The following is a 16,132-nucleotide window of genomic DNA, read 5'->3' as shown; positions in this document are numbered from 1 at the left end:
AGAATTACAGTAAACATAACGAGAGAGCTGTTTGTCGCCAAATGTCTTAGGATGTCATTGAGGGAATAGGGCATGAAGACATAGGAAAACACACTTCTTTGACAGAATTTTATTATTCACAAGTACTTCTCCCCCCTAAGATGACAGAATTTCAATGCAAACTTGTTTTATTTTTTGTTTGGGTTTTAAATTTTTTCTTTTTTATTAACTGTTGTAGGTCTTTTGTAATATGGACATTGCTGGAGGAGGATGGACAGTTATACAACATCGAGAAGATGGAAGTCTGGATTTTCAGAAAAGCTGGAAAGAATACAAAATGGTAAGGTGAAAACTGTGCAATATCTGTACAATTCATACAAGTATCAGATTTCAAATACTACTTCTTGTTGACCTAAATAGATAATTACTCCTATAGTGATGTGGTGTGGTCCTACAGTCTTTCATGAAATACCTTTCTTCATGTCTGTTACTTTTGAAAATAATTTTTAGTCAGTTAGTTGAGTATTATTTCCCCTGATTTAGAGTTTCTCTCAGATCTCTTACTGAGATTAAAATGAGATGAGACCAGAATGCTGCTGTCTGTGTCGCTGAAATTTTCACTTGATGTGATGTTAAGAGGTAAAAGGCATGTGATGATGTTTCTAAGGCATGGATGTTTCCAGCTGAGAGGAACTCATTCAGAATTTGGAACAGATAGGTAAAAAGTTTTTACTGGGGTTTATCCCAAGTCATACAGCACCTCTGCCAATCAAGTTAATGTACTGGAAATGTTGATACTTCAAATAGGATTACAAGAAAATAAATAACTTACCAAATTAAAGACGACAAGACTTCAAGCAGGCTATTTTCCCTTTGCCAACTCAAAAAAAATTTACTCCAATCTAAATAACTTGTCACTTTTTTCCATTATCTGCCTGATCAAACTTTCTTATGGAGCTCAATTCTCTGAGTCCCTGAGGACTGGTTTGGATTTCAATGACATTCCTAGTGAAGTTTTCAGCACTGTGTTATCAGTCTGGCAGAGGAAAGGGGTTTTTTACAGTTTTCAAAAATACTAATGAAAAGAGAATTTAAAATGTTTCAAAATGAAAACAAGTTATGTTCTGTAAAAATTTAAATGGGAAAAATTTCTGTAGTAGAACTTACAATTTCATAAATAAACATAATATATTATTGAAACAAAATCTGATTTTGGATCCTATTGATGTTTTATTTTCAATATTGCTTGAAAATATAAATAATTATCTGGGTCAGACTACTACTACTATGGATGACTAGAGGATGTAATCTATTTTGTAATATATATTAACTAAAGTGATGTCAAAGTGACAAAAATATTTTTAATAGAGTTAAATAATTGGAAATTTATTTTCAAATTCATATTGTTTTAATTTAGCAGAAAACTTGAAAACTCTTTTATTTGATTTGGTTCAGAATCAAATAAAATATAAAGCATCAGATTATTTTGGGGAACAAAATCTGGAGATTCTAGCAGTTTTACTAGTGAGGAAATTAGAATTTGTATGTGCAACTTATGTATGGACTTTTTAAAATGTATACATATCACATTAATGATTTTCTCAGCTTTTATCTCCTGAGATTTTCTTAGGCAGTGTAATAAATACAGCCCTTTGTAAAGTTTTCCCATGTGGCCTGTTTTTATATATATCCCTTCACTTAGTCATTTTCCCCCACTTTTCCTTCACATTCTTAGTTGTTCAGAGAGGGTGTGTGGTGTCTGTTGGACCACAACTCCTCTTCTACCTGGCACATCTACCTGGTGTTTCTTCCAGTGGAAGCTGGGTAGAGTGGTGTGGGAACGCGATGGCACTTAGGCTTACTTGGAGCATGTGAACTTAATGCGTTTTCTCAGCCCATCATTCAGATAGAGATTTCCAATTTTGTTAAGATATTCTTCTCATGCTTGTAACTCATTGGAGTCCTAAAGCTGACAGAAATAATATCATCATATAATAACAGCAACCACAGGTCTCTGGGGCTTCATTTTTTTTCAGTGAATGTAGTTCTTATTGGAAAGAAATCTGGAAAACTGTTGAAGTTTATAAGCTATAGGCAAGTACTTGCCAGCTTCTGAGCTGGACAGGAATCCAGGCCACCAGCCTGCGCTGCTGGTGCAGGCCTCACAAGTTACAGTGTTAGGAGGCCACTGCACATCTGACTCTGACTCTAAACAGATCCTGACAGATCCTTACTGCATGGAACAGTCTCTGCAAGGGTGACAGCACTGCTGGGTTACAGGAGTCACCCAAAAGCAACGGGGCACTCCTTGTCTTTGATGCAGCTTCACACTGGTTCTTTCGGCTTACATGGAAGCACTTCAGTTCTGTTCTAGACACCAATACAGTAAACAGGTTAAGTGAGAGGTAGGGTAGCCATAAATCTTTCGAGTAGGAAGTATACAATTCCATTCATACATAAATTGTCACACAGTCAGTGATAGTGCAATGGTAGTACTAATTTTCCTCCTGTCTTTTTTCCTCCATGTCCACTTGCATTCAGCCTCCACTCTGGAAAATAAAGTAACACTTTCTTTGGTATCAAAACCAACAGCTAATGAGTGCAAAACCTTTTCTGCAGATTCACTGTTATGCAAGGTTGGTTACGTATTGTCTTGTTTAGGGGCATATGTTCTCTATATCTTTCAATTTTCTTTTTAGTCTTATGGTGTGCAGTGTAACTTTTGCCTTTGCTTCTAAGAATTAACTTCTGACTAAGAAATTTCTTAGACCGTTTGAGTTTTGTACATTCAATAGTAAATGAAAAAAATTCAGAGAAAACCCCATAAATTCATTTTTCCATCCTTTCCTTATCAGTATCTACTACATTTGTTCTTTTGCATTTTGCAATGGATTTTCTGTTATACTATTGGTTGCTTATCAGAAAAAATTGAAGTGGAATAATAAATTCTTTAACAGCAGGTGAGATCACCCTGAAGTAAATTTCAGGCATTTTTCATATTTTCTTGCCTGAGTAAATGAAATATTAAACGCTATTAAGAGTTTTGATCTCTAGAGGGGAATATTGCTTAAAAATTTATTTCTTGCCATCTGCAAACCCAAGACCTTTTAGAAGGGGGTTTTTCACAAACTTACCATCCAAGGCATGGTTTTTGGCATTTATTAGGCAGTTATTAGCAATAATCAAATCTGAGTAAATGGTTAGCTCATGTGCTAACTTGGCTGTTGAGACTTGATAATTTTCCAGTTTTCAGTTTTTGGATGAATGCACCTTTCCCAGTGACTGTCTCCATTTTTGCCAAATTAGGTGATGGAGTATTGGATTCCTTATTCTCTAGCCTTCTAGCATGTCTAATTTAATAATTCCCATGAAATTCTCTAAACTTATTCCACACTTGACAGCCTAACATTTACTATGAGTTTCCTAGGAGGCCTTCCTCAGGGTCGAGTCTGTTGGGAGTTTTCCTCAGACATTTAAATTTTCTTGCTTTCTCTTGTTTGAGAAAAACACTCAGTAGGTATTTGAAATTGTGTGCCTTAGCCAGCTCACAGCAACCTTTTTCCTAGCCAGTTTTTTTCTTGTATGTCAGTGTTTAATTGTACTCTATGCCTTAATTGCTACTTTCCACTCTCCAATGAAAAAAACCCTATCACTTCTTTTAATCATTCATAATGTCATGAGCTAGATTAGGATGACTTTGTATATAGTACACACAAAGATGAATTTCAAAGCTTTATGGCAACCACTTCCTACCTTCATGACCAGCAGCTGTTTTTCTTTTGATTTCTTTGAGGCAAGAATTATGTTTAGCGCTAATTTCCACATTCCTTCAATTTCATGTTCCTGATTAATATCTAAGAGTCCAACAACAGTTCAGTGCTTAAAACATCTGCTGCCAATTGTTTCAGAAGTCATCAGTAGCATTTATGTGTGCCTGAAGAGCACATCTACAAAACAACTTCCATTTCTGTTGCAGTTTCTTCTTTTTATTTTCTCAGTAAAGCTGTTGGGTCAAATTGATGGCTATCTCCATAGTGCATGCATGATATGACACCAGAGCAGGATAATTTATGTTCTCTGTGGCTTAAATTCTTCACTTACTAAGAGCCAGACCACGGAGGTAGTCACCAGAACTTTCTCAGGATGTGTTTTTGGATGCAATCCTAGTGGGAATTTACATTGTGTTATCTGGAATAGCCTGAGCCTAGTAAATTTATAAGCTCTTATAACAAGTCTGGTGATCTGTGTCTTCTGTTTACTTAAAGGACAGCTGAACACATCTTTGGACTCTAATTCTCTGATTTCCTTCTAGACATGATGGTTTTTACACATTTTTGCATACTTCCCACAGTCCACCTCTGTGAGTAAGCCCTAGTTTGAACAGAGGGCCTGCCTGTTTCCTGGAAGACCTTCTTGTTTGTGACAGTAAGGTTGCTGGTCACCTCATGTTTTCATCTTGCTAGTGTTTGCAAGTTCTACAAGCCTGATTTATAATTAAGAGCTACAATTCCAATAAAGATTTTACTTTTCAGTGTCTTTGTTCAGGTCATTCTGAAAACTTCCAGATGTTACTTACATTCAATTTGTATTTGCAAACTGTTCATCTCCTGTTTTAGAATACAGTGTCCTAATACCTTTTATGGTCTCCACCTGTTGTAAGGCTTTAAGCACAAAAATTTTAATTTCTTTTGAAAGTCTTAGTCCAAGTTTCAAATTCTGTTATAATTCTCCCTGCCCACCTTTCTTGCTTTTAAACTCTGACATTTCTTTTTTTTCCATATTGCTTCGGTAGCAATGTTAACTGGCACATTTTTCTCATTCAAAATAGGTATTCACCACCATTTGTATTGTATTTGTCTTGAACAAAGAGACAAAAACTCAAGCTGGTGTAGTTTCCTCTTGGAGCATTAACTGATGATGGCTGATTCTCTGTTGTAGTTGTATCATTTACAAATAGTGTTTAGGTATATTTTATCACCAAATACTAAATAATTACAGACAGAGGCTCCAACCCCTTTCAATAATTAGAACATTATGTTCATCACTTTCCTTTTCAAGTGAGACAATGATTACATAAAAGTGCATAAAGCACCTTTTAGAATTGTTTGTGTAAGCTTATTGATTCTGGTTCCACTATCTTAGTGCAAAATAACTTCAGATGTGGGTGGGATTTTAAGTAAAAATTACATAAACCATATGGTTTGGCTGAGGAGAATGTTCTTGATGGAAAAAAAAATTACTCATAATTTGAAAGCCCATACTGTGGGAACAATATCTTTCATAATATCTCAATTTTTAAAGCTAGATATTCTGAATGAATTTTAATCATTTTCCAGGATTACAACTATTTAAGGTATGTTATGCATAGTTACGGTCATGAAATCTTCATACTGATAGATGTACCCCTGTGTTCTTTAAAAGAGGACTCAAATATGTCTTGGGACAAAAAATCATCACTAAATTTTAGTTCATCACTCTGATTCAAGTAACATGCACAGAAAATGCCCAAGCAGTGGCAGGAAACGGTCTGTTCTCAAATGACAGCTGGGGTAGGGCTGCTGTGGTGTTAGATCTGAGACAGTTTCACTTTTAGCACAGGAAATTTTCAGAGCACTTTTCACAGATTCTTCTTCTCCCTGTGTCTTGGTGAAACACTCGTGAGGGAAAGAATTACTGGTTCAAAAAAAACAGGCAAGGTTCTGAGCAAGCATTTTGTAGATAACCTTGGAGTAGGAAAGGAATACAAAAAATTTCTGGAAGGAAGAGAGCCTTCATAAGGCTATCTGTACTACATCTATCCACCTAGCTACTAGCTGGAGATGAATCCCATAATTTCTTCAGCAGAGATGACTTTGTGTTTTTTTCCCCTGTCAGTAGTGTGATGTAGTTAATAAAATGTTTTGTATTAGCAGCATGGTCTCTTTTGCAAAATGAAGGATTTGAGAACAGGATGGATCTGTGAGAAAAGCAAAAAGTAGGGAATGCATGACCTTGGGAAAGACAGAAGTTAAGTTTCTGTAGTGTAAACAAACAAGACAGGTTGGGAGTAGTGGTGGTCTTGAATTAATATGTTGAATGAATGGCTTATAAGATTGAGTTATGATTACAAGGCACTCAAGCTGTGAATAATTTTGTAGCATATAGCAACAAATTCATTGCTTATGATAATATGCTTCAAAGTCATATGTTTCTTATATCTGAAAATAGACAATTTTCTTCAAGGGACTGGGATAGATGACATGGAAGTAATTTGTTTCTTTCACACACATTTTCAAAGTAAGTTGGATATAAGGAAATGATTCTTGGTGAGTGGAATGTGTATTAAGATATTATGTGAGTAACGCCTTTCACAGAGACTCACCCCTCTGTGATAAAGAATAGCGTGTCATGCTGGTGTAATAAAATGTCAGTTCTAACTGCAACAGTTACTCAGATAATTGTTACTCTCATCAGTGCTGTGAAAAGAGGGCATTTTCTTTGCTTCTCCTGAGATCTAAATCCAGTATGTCCAGTAGGAATAGACATGATATTGAAGTGGTGAGAGACCATATTTTGTTTTGTGAAAACATGCTCATTAAACTCTTCTGGTCCTGACCAAAGCTTAATCTACAGTGTAAGCTTCAACAGAATTATGTAAGGGAACAAGAATGAAACAATATTTTCTCAGAGAGGGTTGGATCACTATATTGGGCACCAGAGATGTTACTACAAAAGGAAGCATCCTCTTTATTTTGGAGAATATTTTTGGATGTGAAACGAAATACAATTTTTTGTTGGCGCACAGTTGTGTTTTCAATGTGTTATACTCAGCATAGTCTTTCCTAAGCAAACATTACTGGATAACATCAATTTCAAGAGTTGTATTGACACATGGAGGTACACTTGTGCTACTTTGCCACTAGTGCTTCAATTTAGCAGCATTAATTTATATTGATAAGAGTCATGTGATATTCCAAAGACTTTTAATTAATATTTTTTATATAATGATAACAAGATTTAGCTAGATTATGCTAACAGCCTCTTGTAGAGCACCATGAGAAAGATTAAAGTCATTAAAGAGCTGCACTAGCCACAAGATGAAAATGCTATATTAGAAGAGCCAGGTGAAATTCTGTGTGATTGCTTTTAAAATCTGTGGCTTGAAAATATAGTAGAATTTTATCAGAGATCTTCCCAATTAGCAGTTGTGTGCTCTCATGGTGGATCAGCATTTCTCTTCAGGGAGGAGCATCTTTTGTGTGATCTGCTCCATTTGGGACTTAGAGGAGCAGCTCTTTGCTTCGTGTCAAATTAGAAGTACAACTTTTTTACTCTGATATCAGTCAACTTCTATTCTTGTTCAGCTGTTTAGACTACCAGCTGAGCCCAAGCATAAGATTCAAAAACAATCCATAAATTTGATGCTTGCTTTATTTAGATAGATTATGTGGCTGAAACTCAAGTTCCTTCCCAAACTCACAATCTTTTGGTCTTTGATATAGCATCTATGCTCCTAGCCATGCTCACTTTTGCTTCTTGGGATTAATCAGTGTATTTGGAGAAGAGAATTAAATCCTACATCCCAAAAGTTTTTCATTTTGCCTGAAATGGCCAAAAATTCCCTTCCTAGATTTTTTTTTTACATTTTGCATATTTAGCCCTAAAACTTACAATTTATTTTTTTGCAAATAATGAATCAGAAAGTTATCAGAAAGCTCAATGTTCATTTTTCTTAGGGCACAAAAAAAGAATTTTCTTTTCTTTAAAAATAATCCATCATTCTTTAATAATAATAATCCATGTCCCTTGGATGCTCTTACTAGAAGCCATACTAAGTGTCTGTGCATTCCTAGGATCCACTTGTCCTAGAGTGAAAAAGGTGGTTTGGGATAGAGGCTCTCAATGTAATTTGTCTCAATGAGAAATACTCTCCTATTTTCAGTTACATGGTAAGGAAGTTAGATTGAAATCCAGGCCTGAGGAAGATGTACTGGTTGTTTTATTTGTAGAAAATATATGTAGCCAACTGAGCTGTTTTGGGCCCCTTGCCCAGCCAGAGGTAACCTTTGTGTAAGGTTTGCAGTTCATTACGTCACTGTGATTTTTATTCATTGGGAATTTTGCTGCTTCTGATACTGCGTGTGTTTGAGAAGGAAAAACTAAAAAGTGAACCTAATTTCTGTATTTCTACTAATATATCAAGTCTAGAACGAAGTGCAACAGACTGAATTGCTGCAGATTACGACCAAGATTTTCAGGAAGATTATATAGATATTTAATTTTTTATTTAAACTGACAATAGCTTTGTTTTCTTTCTAGTCTTTTGAGAAGGTATCAGGCTTCAATCTAAATATATTTTTAAAACTTGCTAACAAATGTGTGTTAGTACTTCTTGGACAAAAATCTAAATATTTAGAATTGTTTTCCAATATTCTTTTATGTTGACATTAATTAACACATATATTGTCTGAGGAAATGGAAATAATTTCTATAAACTAAATCTTTATTTAAAATAAAAGAATGAGTAATATCATGAGATGGGAATGAAAATATACAAGTATACAAAAAAGGTATGCAAACTTTTCTTGGAAATCACCGACTTAAACAATATCTATTCCACATTCTCAGCTAAGGCAAAAGGAGCTAAAAGGAATATTCTTTATGACTTCTAGGAAGTCACTGCTGCTGTAAAACACTGAACTATTATCTGCTTTATTCACTGAATTTTCTGACAGAAGATGAACCCATAGGATATATTGGCTGTGTCTGGTTTCAATTTGTTTTGTCTATAAAATGTCAAAGCTTCCTGTGAGCATTATCAGACAAAATAAATAAAGTAAGAGAGATAATTGTTTAATGAACTTGGAGCAACATGATTCAGTCAGAATACCCTCACAGATTTTGCCAAAGCTAATAAAATTCTTTTGCACCCTACTTATTATTTTTGAATAAGTATCAACTTTGTAAATTCTTAAGGGTATTTTTAAAACCAGTACTGAATTTTGTTTCTTTGTACTTAGGGCTGCTTTAGTAGTTTGGACTCTGTTAATAACCAAACTGAAATTGAAAATGAGCTGATGTAGAACTCAGATGTCATCTAGAATAAATATTATACAATCATGTGCTTTTGTCTTTGATTACTAGTTCTAAGTACTTTAATTCATACAAAAGAACACTATAATCTTTATTTTTGCATAGCAGTTGAGCGTTATGTCAGAATTTGCAGAATTTATGATGTAGTTATATAGAAACAGAAAACCTCTTTGCTTCATCTGATTGCAAAAATGGATTTACAATTGTCAATGAGGTTCTGTATTGTTTTATTTTTTTCTCTGAAATCAAAATCTACCATATTGACAAGAACAATCTGCTCTAATGTAGTATAAAACACTACTTTATTATTCCTCAATGACAAAACCTGGATAAAAGAATTTACTCATTGTTTGTGATTTTTATATCTTATTTCAGATCAGCTTTTGCCAAAGTATGATCTTAATGCAATTTTCAGGAGCAAAATTATAATTTTTTTTCTGTTTGTGAAGAAAAAATGAAACATTATAATAATATATGCTGGGTCAGTGCAAACATTTATGTGTCCTTTTTGTGACTAATAGTGGAGAGCTAAGAAAGCATATTATGAAAATGTAAGCACATTTCCCTGCTATATTCTCCTAGCTTCCATAGAGTGCTAGTGAGGAAAAAAAAGGCGAACTCTGAGAACATTTGGGAATTTCTGACCATTTCCTATTACATTAAGCACTATTTCGGGAACTTAAAGCCTCTGATTTGCCGACCGTCCCAAATTATTATGCAAATTTCTAGGGAAAAGAAAATTTGAGTATTTTTCGAATAAAATGTAGAGTTTAAAGAATTGATCTCTTTATTTGGAAACATATAATGAACAAAATATAGAAAGATAATGACAAAATAGTCTCTTAGTCATTTTAAAATGCAATTTTGGAACAGTGTTTAAGACCCACTGGGTTTCAGAGAGTATTAAAATGTAGTTAACTGCAAACATATTCATGAAATACAGATGTTCCTTTTCCTAGTGGATTGATAGCTGAGGATGACTTGGATCACCTCATGTAATTCCTTGAGTTTAGGCACTAAACTTTAACACAAATAATTCTGGAAGCATCTGCTATAACTATTTGAATGCAAAAACCAAAGTGTTTGTTGACAATGTATATATGTACTGGGAAACAAATATGTTTAATAACTATGTGCCTGAAATAGATCAGTCCTAATGTTAACTTTTAACACTGCCCTAAGGCATTCTCAAAACCAAATTTCTTGTCCTAAATCTTAGGCATCAGTCCATAAATGACAAGCGTGGTCTTAGGCAAGGCTTTAGGCACCTTATCACTTGGGGCCCCACAGATTTGAGCAGCAGTATAAACCCAAATGGTCTGCTAACTAAAATGCTTGTTTTTCATTACTGAATTTTAATTACTGAACAATTACTGAATTCTCTCATGAACATCAAAATTAATGAGGTCTGCTTTTCTGTGGACTTTTGTCCTGTGTCCCACATAGAAGTCCCATTCTTATTATTAATAATCTTCTGAAACCCTATTATTTTCTAGGATTGTCTATGGTAAAAGCTCAAGTTCCCCTTTTACGTCCCTCAATCTCTCCCAGATGTCTAAGAGCCTCTGAGGCAATATTTGCTCAGCATCTGTGCTTGGCTGGCTGCTCTGTGTCTGCTCGTAGCAATTGGAATAGGCAACTACTGAGCTTCTCCTTCATCCTTTCTGCCAGCAGCAACTCATCACAGACACCAGTTCTCTGAAACCTTGTTGAACTGCAAGTTTGTGTGATTTTTAACCAAACCTCAAAAGTGTTCAAAAAATATTTACCAAATATATAGGACAGGCTGGTGTAACAATTGCATTAGTCTCTATTTTCCTAAGTTTTCTAACAGAAAAAAAAATATTTTGTACTTGAAGACAAAGTTCTTTGAAAGATAAGGATTCTTAAGGTAAATCAAAAGAACCAGGCACAACCATTTTCCTTGACAGCCTCAGGGTTAGGAATGGAAATACAAAATTAAATCATGTTTTTAAGGGCTTTTTTTGGCTAATATGTAATTTTCTTCTGCACACAAAAGTTTACATATCTCATCAAAGTAGTAGTGTTCTTGTGGTAGAGACAGTCTAAGTAAGATATAAACAAGGAGAGCTATGTAGTTATTAAGTCAGACAAAGTATCTGGGACAAACAGGATGCATGCAAGTCTTCAGCTCTGAAGTATAGGCAGTAAACTGCAGATTAAATACAGGTTGGAAACAGTTGAGTTGGCATAATAAAATTATACTTGAAGAAATTGCTGCCAACTCTGTGCTTAACAGAAATGTACTGCTCTTCTCTGGTTTACATCTGTGAAAGCTTTGAGTGCCTGTTTGTTTGTTTATATCTTTCTAGCCATATTAGGTGTTTAATAAAGTACAGTACTTCTCCTTTGGAACATTCCTTGCTTCAGAGAGATATTTTATATCCCACTTATTTTCTTGGTTTTCTTTTCATAAAAGCAAGTAGTTTGTTTAAAAAGAAGTTACTTCTGTCAAGGAAAAAATTAATCTTGTTCTAGGAATTTGTAATCTGAGTTTTAGTGTTGTAGCCCCTGTTAGTAGGATTCCCTTTTTCATGAACAGTGTGATGAATTTCCAGATAATTTTTAATATTTCTTTTTATATTTCTTTTGTTCCCTGTTGTTGTAGCTGCATTTCCTCTGGTCAAGAGAGAAAAGCACTTTGTGATAGATTTTTCATCTTTGTGCAATAATACATATAAAAAGGGAAAAGGAGCTGAAAATTTGAGGGATAAAAATCATTACTTCAGAAAAATTATATATAGTGTCTGGAGCTTCTATAAAACACATAAGGGATCATATAATGTTAAAACACTACATATATTCCATCCTGAATAGGCTATAATCTAAATGAGATAAGATAAATATAATTCAATAGACAACAATTTAAAAGAGAGTCCCCTCAGCTTTCCTGCACTGGGAAAAAGGGAGAAAGAATTTCCTGATAATCATCCGGAGGAAGATATTTTCTGATAACCTTCACTTAAAGATAGACAGATAATATTAATAATAATATTAGTACTTTTGTGAATAAGAAACCATGTAAACTCCAAGAAAACATAATTTAACTGATATCGGAACAACTATTCTCCACTTCTTTCTGGATTTTAGGGAGACAAACCTCCTGGTAAATAGTCAATGCAGAGCATATTTTGCCTTACTCTGAGATGAGTGACAGTGAGACAAATCACTAACTGCTCTGGTATGACACTGCCAAGGCTACTAGGACAGGAGACACCAGGTGGGACAGTCAAGGGTAGAAAGACAAGGCAAGAAGATGATAAGAATCAAAGGCACAGCCAGAAAACAGTGATAACTACAGAATGGTGTTCCAGCTGTAACAGGGCTCATATAGCGAGGAACAAGTATTTTTGTGTTTTATGAGCAATGTATGAAGCCAAATATGAATGTGAATGCCATCAAAGCAGCAAGTGAAAAGTAACAGAAAGCATCATAATGGGAAAACTTGAGAAGCAGCACCTCACACTGCAAGACAGATGAGCTCAAAGCAGGGTATCACCAGTATTACCTACAAACAGTATTTACAGAGACTTCTATAGGAAATAATGTACTGTAGAAAGATGATATAATGAAATAACATGCAGGAAAGGAAAAGCCAACTAATAGTATGCTCCCACATTTCAGTCTGAGACTTCTTAGAGACTTGCCACAGACTACTGAATTTCAGCTCTTGCAGATGAAACACTTAGTCCACGGGTATCTCTTGGTCTCTGAACCAAAAGGCAGACATGCTAATTCCAAATATAAATTAGTGTAATCAGTTCAGCATACCCAAAAATGGCATGTCCTCTCAGCCTCTACTATCAGTGAGTCACCAAATATATGCTCAGGTGGGGTGGTGTGAACAAAAATGTGTCCTGAGTAAAGTACTTTCAGTGGTAATTCTCTCTAGGAACAACAAAAATAATTCCTCTATTTTTATTTTTTGGGCCAAACTTTTAAGCTTCTAAATTTTTAAAATTAATTTTCTTTAAAAGTTTGCAGCTAATATACCTATACTTTGCCTGAGTGAGTATTACCTGTGCTACCACATGGCCTCTGGGGAGGCAGGATTTCATCCTCCAGAGACACAACTAATCAGGGCTGGAGCCACAGCAATACAATAAAGAAAAAAGAGAGAGAGCTCTGCTTTCAATGTTTTCATCTCATGTTAGGAGTGACTGAAATATTATATAGAGAAGATCAATGTCTTGCCAATGTGTCTCACAGACATATTTCTCATTATCTAACCTTTAGTCCCAAGGAAGTCTCTTGATTTTAAGCCCTTTAAAAAATATGTGCTTTCTGGAAATAAGCCAATCTTTCATTTAATTTGACTAGGAAATTTTCACAGGATCTTCTAAAACACCCCTAGTATGCCACTGTAAGCAAATCGGGAAATTTCTGGTTCCCATTTTTCCCATCTTAAGAAATATGAATAAGCACAGTCATGTTGGAGTAGTTCTTCACAAGTAAATACTATAGTTGAAAATAATTTTTACTGTTTAAAGAAAAAAAAAAAAGAAAAATGTAAATTCGACTGAAGAGTTCTCAGGTATGAACTAATAGTTTAAAAAGAACAGTTATTCTAATATATAGTAAATAAGGTAATGACATTGAATAAAACCTTACATTTTATGTAGTAAAATATTCACTACAATTTAAATAACTTTAAAACCTATAAGATGCATAAAAACATATGTCTAGGGACTGGTTTTGAAAATTATTTAAACTTTTTCTTTCATTATTATTTTTCCATGTTTGAAAATTATATTGTTTGCTTAACCAAAATAAGATCATCTGACCATATGAAATGTGAGGAGAGGAAGGTGACTAGGAGAAGGACTAGATAACAAGGTTTAACACCATAATTAATTAAATGACTTGTAGATTATTGTTATGTCAAGTATTCTCACCAAACCACGTGCAAATACAGCATCATGCTATTAATATCATGGACCTGTAAAATGATTTTCAGCTGATAACCTCAGCTGCCCTTGCAAACACCAGCTGAACTGCATGACATTCCTACATCATATATATTAGTAGAATCATTTTAGAGACAGTCAAAGTGGAGCTAAGAAAGCTCTGACCAGTAATTAGAATGTGTAGGTAAAATATAATGATGTTTTTATTATTGTATATAGGCTCTACCAATTACAATAATTACATCTAGTTATTTTGCCAATTTTTTCTAGGGTTTTGGTAGCCCATCAGGTGAACATTGGCTGGGAAATGAATTTATCTTTGCAATAACAAGTCAGAGGCAATATTCTCTAAGAATTGAATTAATGGACTGGGAAGGAAACCGAGCTTATTCACAATATGACAGATTTCACATAGGAAATGAAAAACAGAATTACAGGTAAGAATCTATTGAAATTCTTTTAACTCTGCTGAGTGCTAAATATTGTTCATTGTTCACTTGTCAAATATGAGAAAGGACAATAATATGATGCTGATTTTCATCAAAAGTGGATAAAGATCATAAAAATAAAACAGAAATCAGATTTCTCAGTGACGGAAGGATAGAGTTAAACCTAACATATCTGAGAACAAGGGATCTATAAATTGTATTATCTGGTAGAACTGCTAAAAATTGCATAACTTTTATATTGAGAACTCAAAATTGATTGAATAGAAAAAAGATTTGTGTTCTTCATTAAAACCTGGAAGATATCTACCTCAGAATCAGAAGACTGAAACAATGGACATGGGAAAAAAAAGACCAAAAATGCTGTTAAACCATCTGATATTTCCAAACTAAAATTTTAATGTAAATGAAGGGGAAAACCAGAATGCTAGATCTGATATTGAGGAAATTAAACACAAGAATTTTCTTAATAATATTTTTCTCCCATACTTTGTTCTAAGATAAAAGCTTATTAAAAAAAAAATTAACAACTTGAAGACACAAGAAATATGGATAATCTGTCATCATTTATACTATTATTTAATCATTGCTTTATCTGAGCAGAGAGTACAATGCTAGAAAAAGAAAATGAAACCCATAAATTATCCAATTATTTATTACAGCACATCTAATTAGCATAAGACTCAGAAGAGAAACAGATACATTGTAAACTCAAACATTCAAGGCATGTGAAACTAGGCTGGTATTCAGATCTTCAAATTCAAGTAATATGATTCTCAAAAATGCTGACTGCCTCGCTCCCCCTGGGTCCCCAGTGAAATGGAGGTGAGAGCAGTTTGCTCTTTGTGCTGACAGGGCTGTGCCCAGGTGGGACACGGAGCAGTGCCCCTGCCCTCTGGGGCACAGCAGGGAATGGTGTACAGGAGCAGGACACCTTTAGATGCAATCAGTGCGAGTTTAGCTCCTGCAGAAAGCGAGGATTGTCCCCCTGCACACAAAGGACAGCCTATCCCCTACTGCCTCCAGCACTGCTGTGCCTGGCACTGCCCATGGAAAGCCATTTTCCCAAATCAGGAAAGGTGAAGCACCTATTCCGAGGTAGTTTTAGGCAAAGAATAAATATAAGTAAAGGAAATTTTTCAAAAGAGAGGCTAGAAAGATTTATACAAAACAGAAAAATAGCAGTGTGAAAGTGGGATCTTAAACATTAGTAGTAGTAGTTCAAAAGGAAAAGATGAGACAGATCCCTGTCAAATGAAGAAAAATGTTGAAGGGCAGTTATACATAGCTCAAAAATTTATGATGAATCAGTGGAAAGGAGTATTACTCAGGGGATGAATTAAAATGACTAAATTTGCTAACAAAAACAGGGTCTTTTTTGCTTGTATTTATTCTGAACTAAGGACAACCTATATTGTTGAGGAGTTGGAAGGCTGTTGAAAGTTTTACGTGTTAAAGCTCATGTTTATAGAGGTTTTATTTTTTAGGACATCTCTGTGTTCATTCACAGCAAAACAGCAAGAGAATGTCTTATGTTTTGGAAGGGAAGGGAACCCACTTTCATTATAAAAAGGTAGATCTTTTGCAATATAAATAATATTTTCTGAACATGTAAAAAATTGTAAAAAAGGATCCACGAAAATTCTTCTTGCTGACCAAGAAAAACAAAAGAAATTTAATTCAAACCTGTAGAAATTAAATCAGAGG

The 16,132-nt window shown here is 34.6% G+C and overlaps 1 protein-coding gene across 2 annotated transcripts in view; it reads left to right on the top strand.

The window, feature by feature from the left end:
- Nucleotides 1-16,132, top strand: part of ANGPT1 (angiopoietin 1) — a 154,067-nt gene that overhangs the window by 100,901 nt on the left and 37,034 nt on the right. For both annotated transcript variants that reach the window (XM_002199107.7, XM_072924934.1), the window contains exons 6-7: nt 218-319; nt 14,250-14,416. In XM_002199107.7, the coding sequence (XP_002199143.6) occupies nt 218-319; nt 14,250-14,416 (269 nt within the window). The remainder of the gene's footprint in view (nt 1-217; nt 320-14,249; nt 14,417-16,132) is intronic.

This window comes from Taeniopygia guttata, chromosome 2 (assembly GCF_048771995.1).
Source record: "Taeniopygia guttata chromosome 2, bTaeGut7.mat, whole genome shotgun sequence".
Lineage (NCBI taxonomy): Eukaryota > Metazoa > Chordata > Aves > Passeriformes > Estrildidae > Taeniopygia > Taeniopygia guttata.
Note: the sequence above shows the minus strand (reverse complement) of the source record. Positions and strands in the feature narration are given on the sequence as shown.